Genomic DNA, 14,483 nt, shown 5'->3' with positions numbered 1-14,483 from the left:
CCTTCTACAGTAGTCGTTGAACCGTAGGCCCATTCTTCTAGCATGTATTTCGATTATACACACGCAGAGAAAAAATATAATTGGGCATGGTTACTGTAACCATTTATATAGTGTTACAAGTTTTTTAACTATATTATAGTCACAGTAACCATTTACATGATTGTGGTAACCATAATATGGTTAACTTACGATTCACATGATTGTCTCAACCATATATATGGTTACAGTAAACATATATATGTTTGTGGCAACCATATTTATGATGAATAATTTTACAATTTATTTTATGAATTCATCATATATGAATTCATCATATAAATGGTTTATATGAATTCATCATATAAATGGTTTATATGAATTCATCATATAAATGGTTGTCACAAACATATACTTGTTTACTGTAACCATATATATGGTTGATACAATCATGTGAATCGTAAATTAACCATATTATGGTTACCACAATCATGTAAATGGTTACTGTGACTATAATATAGTTAAAAAACTTGTAACAATATTGAAATGGTTACAGTAACCATGCCCAACTATATTTTTTCTCTGCGTGCAGTATCCTTTAATTAAATAAATAATTTGCCTTATTTGCTCACGACGGAATTCTGTAGGTAGATTCGACCTGCCGGCATCGTATGTGTCCAGATTGACCTCGCGATAATACAAGTGGATTCATTAGCCCAAATGTTCTGTGAAGTCTCATATTGCTTCTGCTATACAACCATCTTACATTTTGTCATTGAAATACCAGAAAAGGAATCAATCGACTCCTCAGCCATTATCGATCCCTTTCAGGCCAGTTCATCTACTATCCAATTAACCTGACTTCCATCATGTCCACTCGTCAAGCAGCTCTCTTGGACCCACTGTAATACCCAATAAGTAGACAGCAGGATACTTATTCGGCATTCGTTGTGTCAAAGTTGAACCAACCAAATTCTCAGATTCAATATAACCCATTTAAACGATAGGAAGGAGATTCCAGCTTCTGCTATATCTTACATTTGTAAGGAAATCTTACATTTTGTAAGGAAAATACCAGAAAATGGATCTATCAGCAGTCACGGATACCCTTCTGGCCAGTTCGTCTGTTATGTAATTATCCTGATTTCCATCGCGTCCAGGAAATCATATAAGCGTTATTCTAGAATGTCTAGCTATCTCATTTAGGGATACTCGGCATTCCTCGGTTAACATATAGGTCGTGAAGACATCCGCTATTCCGATAACGACAGGCTTGCTATCAACCTGTCCTCGACTTGTCCATGAATATTCCTTTTGTAGTCCATTATTTTAGAGAGTCCAAGGTCTTTACCACACCGCGAACATCCAGCATTCAGTCTCACATCAGAGTATAAAATACCGAAAAGTGCTTTAGAAGAAGAAGTAGACCTTACAGTACATATTATCAGTATTACAATAGTCTCAAAGCCATGCCTCCTCCATAAAACAAAATGGAGGAGGCATGGCTTTAAAGATCCAATTGCTTTAAAAATCCAACTGAATTATGATTTTGTAAAAATATTCAAATTTCCAATACCATTTAATTCAATTGCATTAAATATCTTTAACGAACATTTTTTATGAACTTTCAAATCTGACCAGTAGTTTAGAAGAGTCATATTTATTATCACTTTTTTGTCCCACTGTGCGTTGTTAAAATCGGTTAACGAGTTCTAAAGTTATTCTTTTTTTGGATATATCTCGCTTATTTTAAATTCTAACAGCCTAACCATAAAAGAAATTTTAAAGTAAATTTTTGTTTTGGTCGATTTCACAAAATTTTCTGCAAATATAAATATGCTTTTGTCCCCCACCAACTATGAAATATAATAAATATTAAATTGATAAACTTATCTTATTAATAATAACTTCTGTCATTATTCTCCAGCCAATTTCAATAAGGTAATTTATCAATTATTTAATAAATCTCTTAAGTATTTCTTGCCATTTCAATCTGGTTGCCAGCAACGACTAGCAAAAATAACCAAACGCAACCCTAACCAAAGAAAATTGTAACGCTGGCAGGCATTAAATTGAATTTCTTTGTAAACCCACAAAAATTCAATTGATTTATTTGTTGGTCTTTATTATTTATCGTATTTATTTGCTGTTATTACACGTAGTGCCTTGTGAAAGCAGCACCTTAAAGATGATTCCAAGTAAATCTGCCAACATTAAATGTAAAAGTGTAATTAATTTGCTCCGAAAAGAGCAGAGCAAAATAAAGGTAATCAAAATAAGCAGCAGCAAAATACTAAAATTAAAATAATGTGGCAAATGCAATGATTAATGGTTCCCTCAAGAAAACTATAAAAACAAAGTGAACAAAAAAGAAACACAAACAAAACCAGACATGGAAAAAAATTAAAGCAAAAGAATTCAAACACTTTGTGTGTAAATAAGGACGAAAAAATAAAATGAGTAAAACATTAACTATTAATTGTGTGTAAAGGACTTCTACCAGTGGGATTAACATTTAAGGTTTTTGTGTGTATAAAAATGTTAATGGTCATAGTAAGATTTCAGTAAACACCGGCACAGTGGAACGGAATCAATTAATTAATTGTTAATATTAGTTATATTAATTGATTTATATATAACTGTAGGAAAATACTATTATTTATTTCCCAATTAGTAAAGAAAAATAATACCAATTTTACTTCATAGTCTAGGAATTGTAAATTGATGTTTCCTTTTTACGCCCTCCTCATTATTGCAGGTTAATGATTATTTCTGTCATGCATAACATTTTGAAATATTCTTAGAAGTCTAATCAAATATAGCCTTAAAAAATTCAAACACAATTTAGCTATATTCATTTGTATGTTTCTTTAAAACACTCTCACGTCCAAAATACAAAATCCAAATAAATGAAATCATTCCAAAGTATGTACAACTGTCCTAATAAGTTTTGTATTATTCAAAATCAGCAAAATACACAACAAGTAAATTATTCAGCTGTGCCGAATCTCGTATAAACAACATCAATATGTAGTTTTAGCGTTCTATGGGGACTTGAATCAGTTATGGTCCGAACAGTACAGAATTTGATAGATTGATTAATTTCTTAAAACTTTTCGTTTGGGCCCTATCGTGTTTTTAACTGACAGACAGACGGACGGACATAGCTAGTGGGTCTGTGACAAACATTTTGATGTACTGCAAACGGAATAACAAAATATAATCACCATCTTTTTTGATGGTGGGTAATAAACTTATTACTTATGCCCATTATTTCATCATAACCTCCAAACCGATATCATTGGAAAGGCAATTTTGTGCAGATGGTTTGGACACCTAAAATACTGCATTAGGTGCATTCGGTCTATTCTCGTATTTTCCCATACAAAATTTGTTGACAATTTTGAACTTTTGATATTTTGTATGTAGGTATCTCTCCAAGTGTGTAGGTCAACTAAGAATGCATTTTTGGCAATTCGAATTTTAAGGGGATAAAAATGGGTAAGTAAAAAAGGCTAAAATCGGTATCTCTAAAACTAATAAAGCTACTAGCACCAAAAATCCAACATAATTTGAATTTTTCCAAAAAATAAGAGGGCAGATTTTTGTACCAGCAAATAAATTTAAATAAAATTGTTACTATTAATAATACTATTTTTAAAAGATAGTAGAAATACTACTATTTAAAAACAGGAGTAGAAATAGAAATACTACATTTTTTTAAAAAAAAAAGTATTATCAAAAATACTACTATTATAAAGAGTAGTAGAAATACATACTAATATTTTATTTTAAAAAAGTAGTAAAAAATACAACCATTTTTTAAAAAAAAATACTACTTTTCTTAAAGTAGTAGAAATACTACTTTTTTAAAAAAAATACTACTATTTTTTTTGAAAATGAGTTTTAAAAAAAGTAGTAGAAATAATACTTGTTTTTAAAGTAGTAGAAATACTATTCTAAATAAGTAGTAGAAATACTATTTTAAAAAAGTAGCAAAAATACTGCTATTTTAAAAGGAAATATTACATTTCTACAAAAGTAGTAGAAATACTACGTTTTAAAAAAAATGTAGTAGAAATACTACTTTATTTTAAAAAAACTAGCAGAAATACTAATATTATAAAAAGTAATAGAAATACTATTATTTTTTAAAAAATACTACTTTTTTAAAGAATTAGAAATACTACTTTTTTTAAAAAAGTAGTAGAAATACTACTATTTAAAAATAGAAGTAGAAAAAAATACTACTTTTCTTAAAGAAGTAGAAATATTACTTTTTTTTAAAAAGTAGTAGAAATACTACTATTTGTAATAAGTTGTAGAAATATTACTATTTGAAAATAGAAGTAGAAATACTACTTTTTTAAAAAAAGTAGTAGAAATACTACTACTTTAGTAATGAAGTAGTAGAAATACTACTACTTTAGTAATGAAGTAGAAATACTCCTACATAAAAATATTTTTTATGTACATATACATTAGAGTGTCCCTTAGAATTAAATTTTTTGAAATGTTGAGACGGTACCCCCTGAAAACTTTCGTAATGCCATAAAATACCACCAAAAAAATTTTTAGCTTGTTCTAAGAAGGGCAACCCGTGCCGACTTAGCGATTTAGTTTTCCTTACTTAAAAATCATAACAGTAAGGAAATTCGGTTCATTCGCCAAAATATGGCCAAAATATTAGTTAAAATCTCAAAATTTAACTCGCTGGTACAGAAAAACTATAGGTGGTATTGTCATATTTTTTTCATATTTTTATTCCCTATTTATTCCCTATTCTCAATAAATCCCCATGCGATGATCAAAAAATTCTGAAATTTGTTTAACAAAATTTTTAAAAATTTGAAATTGGAGTTTTGAAACTGCAGTTAAAAAAAATATTTTTGTTTGGTTATATCTGCGAATAGGTTAACGGTATCCTAATAAGACAAAAACTCATATACAAATAAATATGGATATATTCTAAGTAAAAATAAGCTCTTATTTTAATATTTCTCAAAATATGTTAATTTTGTTCCTACATTTCTTGTTCTAGTTGCGTGACACACGTTAATGGCCTGGCGATTTTTTAATAACTTTAACATTTGTTAACCAATTTTTATCTTTTATATCTTATTAGAACGACAATTAAGTACACATTTCGATTCTTTTAAATTAAATTGTGAAAGTAATTATTTAATGGCAAAATTTTTACAAAAACTAAAAAAACCTTGTAAATGCACCTCAAAACTAAATCGCTAAGTCGACACGGGTTGTCCTTCTTAGAAAATTTTTTTGGTGGTATTTTATGTCATTACGAAAGTTTTCAGGGGGTACCGTCTCAACATTTCAAAAAATTTAATTCTAAGGGACACTCTAATGTACATTAATATAATATGTACATAATTTTTATCGTAATATCACACGCCAGGTATCCGCTAGGTATTTGAAATATGTCTGAAATAATTAAACATTAAATTCATATTAAGCTTTGTTAGCAAAAATAACCACTGTACCACATTTAACCATTTGCCAAACCCAGAGATGACCATTTATAAACATTTACACATACGTTAATTTAAAGCAAACAAAAAAAATCCATAGAAAGGAAATAAAAATAACAGGCAACAGCTGCTAAAACAATTTAAATATTAAAATAAACACTTAACCAATTTATCAACACCTTATGTTTATTCCTCTTCTCATTTTCTATATTTATTTATTTCTTATTTTTCATTTCGTTTTTAACACATCTCGATTACCTTTACTTTAGATATTATGCTATAGTACGTCCTTTGGAGTATCCTTTGAATATGACTCACAAGACAGTGTGTTTTATGTTGGCCAACGTTTGGATACTGCCAGCGCTCATCTCGTTTACACCCATCTTTTTGGGTTGGTATACAACTGCCGAACATTTAGAGGAGATTAGCCTGCATCCCGATCAATGTTCCTTTGTGGTTAATAAGGCCTATGCACTCATCTCGAGTTCCGTTAGTTTTTGGATACCGGGCATAGTGATGTTGGTCATGTATTTTAGAATTTATAAGTAAGTTTTATAGTGGGAGTGAAGGAAATTATGTAATTAATTTGTTTTGTTTTTTTTGTTAATAGGGAAGCGGTAAGGCAGCGTAAGGCCTTGAGTCGTACTAGTTCAAATATTTTACTAAATAGTGTACATATGGGTCATACCCAGCAGCCAACAAATTTAAATTATCTACATCCCAGTGACTGTGAATTCACCCTAACGAGAGAAGAGACTCATAGTGCGATCAGTAATCTTGAGGTAAGTAAATTTTTAAATTTACAGAAAGTTTAAATTATATAAAAAAATTTATTAAATAGATGGGTATAGTTGGTTATTTCCTATTACATAGAGTACCAGAAATAAAACCTCTTAATGCTAATACATAATTCCAAAAAATATATATCTACTATGTAAAATACCCAGCCGATTAATTTACCTAAAAGGTAACTTGATATTAATCAAATCAATATCTATCAAATATTTTTACTCCATAAATAACTAATCACTGATAGATATCTATTTGTTGAAATTACGAGCATAAGTCTAGTATCTAAACCAAATTCTATGTGAAGCTCACAAGTGGAGAAATGTTATCATAGACTACTACGACCTTAAGATTAAGCTTCTCTGTGAATAAGAGAGAACTCCACGACCATCTATTTTGACCTATTTGATAAAGGTTTTCCACTTATAGATCAAATAACCAAGATCGGGTATTCCATGTGTAGCTCTCAAGTGGAGATATGTCATCATAGACTTGCTGCGATCTTAAGTTAAAGATTCTCTTTGATGGATTAAGCTGCATGAATCATATAGATCAAATTACCAACATAGGTGGGCTGCTTACAAATGAAGATATGTCTTCATAGGCTTGCTGATTTGAAATTGGTTTTTCATTTAAAAATCCAAATAAACTTCTCTATTCCAACTGTTCACAAAGTAACTATTAGTAGGAGAACTGAAATCATTTGGGAAGGATCAAAACGAAGGATGTTTTGCATCCTCATCCATCCTTTAGGTATTCTAATGCAATATATCAGTGACATTGATTGGAGAGTTTTGAGGGATTATATTTGTAATTTGTTATGTTCATACTGTGTGTGAGTAAACTTGACATCAGAACTCAATTAGAGTCCTCACTGCTCATAAGGAATTGAGTCTATAAAAAAGAGCATAAATATTGCATTTTTCACATTTGGAAAAAAACACCTACGGGAAATTCAATCTATAATATCTCAGAGGTTTAGATTCGTAATGTAATTGGGAACTATTGGGACATCACAGCACTACTTTTAGTAGACTTACTATCATGAGGAGATTTGCGTACTCTCTCCCCATTTTGTTCATAGCTTACTCTCATGATACTGTGATCTGCGAAGAAGAGGACAAGTCAAGCGATTTTTTAATTTCTATATTGGGAACAACCATCAGAAAAGTAATAGTATCCGATCAGCAAACAATCATGGGTATGGATCAGAAATTCCTATAATAAATGACAACAGTTGGGTTCTTATAACACTATGTTTTCAAGACCTCTCCATAGATGGAGAGGAGTCAGCCTTAAATGAATAATATTTATATTGAGGATGCAGTATCTAACCCGGAATTACAAAAGTTATGGTGTGATCGTGTGAACGCAAAAGACTATGAACATCCATGATCAGTTAATGAATTCTGAAAAATAATATAGAAAATATCACTTAAGATCTCATTCACCAGTTTGATATATATCCTCTCAGCACTACAATATGGGAAATGTTGATTCAAGACTGCACTCAAATACAAATTTTAATATCTTCTTTCTGAAAATTTCCTCGCTAATCCCAAACAATGGCAACATTAAAACAAAATGATATTTCAAGCACTTTATAGAAAAATATTTTAAACAAATCTTAATAATTTGCATAAACTTTATGCAGAATTGTAGTACATTTGGGTCCATTACCATAACTCTCAATATTCTCTTAACAAAAGTGTTCATACAGCTACATATTGTATCAACCACATGATTTTTTTAATAAATTAAAGGTTGCATTTAGCAATATCTCCCATATAAATGACTGTACTTGTTAAAGCTAAATTTTTTTTGAAGTTCTAGCATTAACTATTATTCTTTGAAATTTTCAATTTATTCTTCAAATCATGCAAAACATACATTAAATTGGATTTTCTTTTTCTATTTCAAAGCAATTTATTATAATGCACATTTTTTATGTTCTACAACATTTTTTTTCCAGGATATTTTACCACAAACAGATGATGATGACAAAGATGAGTGCGATGAGTTGCGTGTTCCTTCACCACCACCCCGTAGACTGAGTCGGAGTAGTATTGATTTACGTGACCTCGAACAGGAACGCTATGAAAAGGTTACACACACAGATAGTGCACCCTCAATGATAGCCTTACATTATGCCACACAGCAGCAGTTGCAAGTGCCATGCAACAAAGATGCAACAGCGTTTAATCAACAGCAGCAGCAGCAACAAATTTGGCAGGATACATTAAATGATTTGCAACAACCCATAGAGATTACGGTTCCTACAACAAAAACAACCCATCAACAGCAGCTGCAACAACAGTATCATACATCTTCAACGGGTAGTATTTCACCGCCAATATTAAATAAACAGGGTAATCAGCCACAAAAACAATTTAGTGCTAGTAAAAATGGTTGTGATTCAGAACAATACCAAATATTTGGTGGCAATAATAGTGATGATAGTGAAACCAACGATTATTACGATAGTATCAATATAATGAAGCAAGCACCCGCCACTTACCTGCCCATAGCCGAGGACAACAAAGAGCTTAAACGTCTCATAGAAGACAACTATTTGTATTATAAAAAACAAACGGCTGGCGGAGACACAAATGTTGAGGGTGACATGTATAGCAGAGAAAAAACAGGTGGTAGGTATCCCGCTTTAAGTGAGACTGATTTTATACGCATGAAAAATGGCGAAAACCGTTTTCGCAGCAGTAAAGAATCAAATAAGAAGGCATTTGCTCTCAGTGATTCAGAATTTATGAAGAGTTTTAATGAGGGCAAGAGCAAAAAGAAACAATTGGAGGCGTTAAAAGAAGGCTCTATTGCCACAACCACAACCAGTACAAAGGAGGAGGGTAAAGGAGGTTTTAACTTAAAGTCTTTATTGGCCAAGACCAAACGTTCTAGTGCAGAGTGTTTTTCCCTGGAAAAGAAAAGACATCAGGCCAATTCTGAGGAAATACAATCCAGTCGAGCTCAGCTCTTCAAGCGTTCCCGCAATCGTAAACTCTCACACAGTTACAATGGCGGCCTAAGGGAAAGACAAAAAAGTGAAATACGTTCACGCCAACACAGTGATACCGATTCAGATGTTTATTTACCCCGTCTGTTTAGCGAAAGCCAAGATTCCTCCAGTCGTTATAATACCCCCGATATTCTACTAGACATCAACATACTAAATGAACAATCCGAAGATGCCAGAAGAGAAGAAGATGAACAAATGATGACCATGATATCGCCACAACATAAAAACACCTATATACAACTAATAGACTTAGGAGCCAACACTATACAAGAAGTAGGTCAACAAGATGATTTATCCTTTCTCAAGGATATAACACAAGATTCACCCAAAATACCCAATACTCCACCACCCTCTTTGTCGCCCACTTCACTGATAGACTCCTCAATACCAGAGCAATTGAAAACGGAGGCTTTAAATTCCATCAATGAAAAATCAAATGTTTCTGTCAAATCCAGCTCTGAATTGGCCGAACTGTTTCGTTCTTTAAGCTTTCCCTCTACAGAACAATCCTATCAATCACCCATACACCAAGCCGATATAATGGGCAACATTAAGGCAAAAGAATCTTTCAAAATCATTAAAAAAGAGTCTATAAAACAACGCATGAGCACGCTGAGCGATCAGGTTTTAGTCAATAAAAATAGTTCAAATTTTTTAATGTCTCCTCCCATGACACCGAACTTCAACTCAGTCATACAGCTGCCCACAAGCAAGTCACCAAATTTAATATTAACCGGTAATAGTAGCAGTTTTGGGGGAGGTGGTGCGGGGACTCCCAGCAATAGCATAAATGTTTACTTTCTATCACCGCCACCAACAGCAACGGCACCCGTATTTCCTCTTAACTCGCCCAGCAATCAGTTTTTCGTCAGCGATACTTCCACCGTATCATTGGATGTGTTTGCCACACTGGCCTTGTCCCCACAAACCCAACAAATAGCCAACACAACTGGAACACAGCCAACACCGCCATCAACACTGCAACCTACCTCACAGCTAACAAATATTTCACCGAAACCGGAAATTATTTTAGATTCCACTCTCTCACCGACCTCAATGCGTAGCGGCTGTGGCGGCGGCAGTGGTGGCTCTTTAGCGGGAGAGGAGAAAGACTTAACATCACCGTTATTTAAACGGCACGACAGCGAAGCAGAATCTGCAATTAACAACACCCAACGCAGTGGCAAACGCAGTTCACTGCTAACCGGCTACGAAGGCATCCAAACAGTGAGAAAACGTCAGGCTTCTGTTGTAACGTATGACGTTAATGTCATTAATTTTTCACAAGACAACAGTGATAGTCGCAGCTACATACCCATGGGACGAGTATCGACAAGTTCAGCCAGTAAGTATTAGAAAGTTCAATAATGTTTTACTAATGCACTCACACACATTGTCACTAATTTACTCACTTACATATGTATGTACGTATCGTCGACATTGTACTCGTATTCGTTCTAATTAGGTTGGCCCTTATTATGCACTTTTTGGATTTTCGATGCTCCTAAGGTCTTAAATTGTTCTCTATCTTCTAAGAATCAAATGTTGGATATTTGAGCGAAATGGGTTAACGTTGAGAGGTTGCACATTTTATTTTAAGTTTAGAGTTTTGGGTCAAACTAAAATTTGAAAAAAAAAATCGAAATAATAATAGATACCCAAAAAATGATAAAACTCCATGCAAACTCTCAAATCCCAAATTTTTTACTTTCAAAATTTTTAAAATCGAAATTTCCAAAATTCAAAAAAAAAATGTTTTCGATTCCAATAAACACTAAATTAGGACTAGAAATACAAATTGTAATAGCGAAATGGGTTAACGTTGAGAGGTTGTACATTTTATTTTAAGTTTAGAGTTTTGGGCCAAACTTAAATTTTATAAAAAGAATCGAAATAATAATAAATACCCAAAAAATTATAAAACTCCATGCAAACTCTCAAATCCCAAATTTTTTACTTTCAAAATTTTTAAAATCGAAATTTCAAAAAATTAAAAAAAAAATGTTTTTGATTCCAATAAACACTAAATGAGGACTAGAAATGACCCAAAAATCGAAACTTCAAATAAAAAGTAGTCATCCGTTATAGCTCATGAATTAGTAGAATTCTAAACCTTGAGAACATCGAAAAATCACAAAAGTGCAAAATAAGCGTCACCCTAGTTCTCATGTACATACCTACTATTATTATTATTTAGTTAATAAGGTCGTGTGTTCACCTTTCCTTCCATTGTAACGCTCATACTTCTACTAACAAAAATAGAACATACTTTCTCACTTATCATCATCTATCACTTGAAAGCTTGTTTAGTTCTATGTCATTTTTATAGCAAACTAAAAAAAATGCTGTGCGTTAAAACAAACTACTGCTAATATTTATTTAAAGAATTCACAGTTCCCTGAAAGATGTATTGTGGTTTACCTTTTTTTTGTTAAATATTTATGTGCAACATTTTAAAATAAATCCCCTAAAAGTATCGCATTAAATGTTGACTGTTGTGAGTGGCTTTTTTGTTCTCCTTGGAAACTGTACAACCATGTTGTTGTGTTTTTTTAGTTATAGTTGTGTTTTACCCTCCACATGTGTGTTCTAGTCCAACTGGGAAACTATGCTACATTGATGATGGAAAAGGTCATTTTTGTAGTTTTATTTTCTAGCACTAAAGTCCATGTTATCTTGGTTTAGTGTCACGTATTATTTTTGTTTTATTTCTATGTTACTTTCTCCATAAATATTGTATTTGTTTTGTATAAGTGTGACTGTAAAATATTCATACATCGATTAGGGTTAGAAAGGGTGGTGCAAATACAAGAAGTATCTTTTGGAAGGTCAACAAAATTTTCCAAGAATTTATAAAGCTTTTCGGTTTCAACTCACAAATATATCGGATGTCATTCGCCTTAAAGATCGGCATACGATCTTTAAATGGTTCCTCCAAATGTCAAATCGCCACTTCGAGACATCTGATAACGCTGATTACGCAATTATGGAACTTATTGCTCAAAAGATAAATTGTTTGATGTTCTAAGTGAAATGATTTGTCATGCCGCAGAAATCAAAGATCGTCCAGATTCATTAGAATGCTAGCACATTGAATGAAAAAAAATTTATTTAATCTTGAGAAGTGGGTGTTGGAATATTGTGCCTCTTTTAGTAATACAGTATAGAAAAAAAATTATGGAAATAAATCTGTAACTTCTAAACGATTACGGTACGGTTCCCCACCCTGGTATGGGCATTATAGCCCAAAAACTAATAAATCCCATTTTTAGGATTTTTCAATTGTTTTTTGTCATATTTTTCAAAAACGTATTTAATGAATTTTTTAATTTCAATCAGGAAATAGTGTGACCCACTGTTATAAAAAACCTAAAGTAGGTTGGTTAAAAATTTCGAAAATTTTATTTTCAAATGCGAATATCTCCTAAGCTTTAAAAGATATTTGGTAGCTATGAAATCGAAACACAAACGAAGATAAACGTTTTAAAATCTTAACATACCTAGGGTGTCCTACTTTCGGAAACCCATATGTCCAAATTCGAACTCTTTGCTCATGTCAAAATTCATTCAAATCGGACTAACCATTTAGAAGTTACAGATTTATTTCCCTCTTTTTTTCTTCTATACCACTGTGCAACGTTAACTGAACGCGCATTGGGGTCAAAAGGAAACTGTACGGGCACATTGACATTCATAAAAATTCCTCAACTAATAGTAGAACACATTCTTAAAGTCAGTACTTGTTTAGTTTGGCGTTGAAACTGATTTTAATCAACTCTGAACAAATTCTAGAGAAGCTTTACAGAGCAAATACACCACCATAGTAATCGTTTATGAGCTAGTTCTTTCACCAGTGATTTGAATTCTTGGTACTAGTTCCAAATTTTAGATGCAATGTTACAATATTCGGAAACGCACATTATAGAAGTCAAAAGTCATCAATTAGTCGTTAATTATGGCTATGAAGCGCACCAGTAGAAATGTTTTGATAAAAAAAAAATGGGCCAATTTCGGTATCATCGTATGATAATATCCATGGACGATATCGCACATCACAAGTGTAATAAAATCTATTGATAACACCGTCCGACAAATAGAGAAAAAATTCGTTAGCCACGAACCGGATGATATACGTCTGAAACTATAAATTTAATGGAGAAAATCTGTGTTTTCAATTTTTCATTTCGTGATCCTGTGTCCTTTTTTAAGAACTTCAAAGTTTCAAAGAAGTACATTTTTCAAAAAATATTTAAAAATACTCCTGCTATTCCAACATTCACAAATTGTATGTCAAATGAACAAGAAGAGTTGTAAAATATTTTGTATTATCTTTATTTTATCCTTTAAGGATCAAAAGATGTCAAAAATGTCCTTTAAAATGTTTATCCTTTAATATCCTTTAAGATTGTCAATAAATTCCTTTTAAAAAAATAGTGCGTTAAATACCCAAATTTTCTATACTAAATGTCAAAATTTCATCCTTTATATATATAAAGATCAAATTAAAATATAAAAAAAATTTATTAGTATACAAAAATGTTTAATTAAGAAAAGTGCATGTTTATAAACTACACCACCATAGTGGGGGAGGTATAATGGGTTAGGGCTGTTGTTTGCAACATACAAAAATATTGTACCAATACCCATATACCCATCTGCTCAGGACCATTTTCTTAGTCGACTAAGCGATGTCCGTCCGTCTGTTCGTCCATCCATGTAAACCTTGTAATCAAACTACTGGTCGCAGGTTTAAAGATAATTCGACAAAATTTGGCACAAACCTTTATATTGCCCCAAGGACAAAGGCTATTGAATCAGCCCATTATTTATCCTATCGGACGATCGGTCAACAATATTCCATAGCTCCCATATAAGCAACATTCTCGAAAATCTCATTAAAATCTCTGAAATATGTCAGAATCCAAACAAAATTCAACACAAATATGTTTCATATATTCGCAATTTATCCCACCAAATTTTGTGACGATTGGTCCATAATTACTCATAGCTCCCATATAAGGCCCACTACCGAAAATGAGTGTATTCAAATAAGATTCAACACAAATACGTTTCATATCAAAAGAAAACTCTTTATAATCATATACCCGGTGTAGGGTATCATAAGGTCGGGCTTGTCCCACTATACCATTTTACTTGTTTATTAAAAAGTCCTCTTCGTTGCTTTTCACAACGGATTT

At 32.2% G+C, this 14,483-nt stretch overlaps 1 protein-coding gene across 1 annotated transcript in view; it reads left to right on the top strand.

Moving 5' to 3' along the window:
- Positions 1-14,483, top strand: part of LOC135953345 (octopamine receptor beta-3R-like) — a 54,025-nt gene that overhangs the window by 17,734 nt on the left and 21,808 nt on the right. The window contains exons 3-8 of the mRNA XM_065503198.1: positions 5,735-6,010; positions 6,076-6,247; positions 8,227-8,492; positions 8,589-9,076; positions 9,122-9,779; positions 9,858-10,630. Of these exons, the coding sequence (XP_065359270.1) occupies positions 5,735-6,010; positions 6,076-6,247; positions 8,227-8,492; positions 8,589-9,076; positions 9,122-9,779; positions 9,858-10,630 (2,633 nt within the window). The remainder of the gene's footprint in view (positions 1-5,734; positions 6,011-6,075; positions 6,248-8,226; positions 8,493-8,588; positions 9,077-9,121; positions 9,780-9,857; positions 10,631-14,483) is intronic.

This window comes from Calliphora vicina, chromosome 1 (assembly GCF_958450345.1).
Source record: "Calliphora vicina chromosome 1, idCalVici1.1, whole genome shotgun sequence".
NCBI classification, from domain to species: domain Eukaryota; kingdom Metazoa; phylum Arthropoda; class Insecta; order Diptera; family Calliphoridae; genus Calliphora; species Calliphora vicina.
The sequence above is the reverse complement of the archived record's forward strand: the minus strand, read 5'-3'. Positions and strand labels throughout refer to the sequence as shown.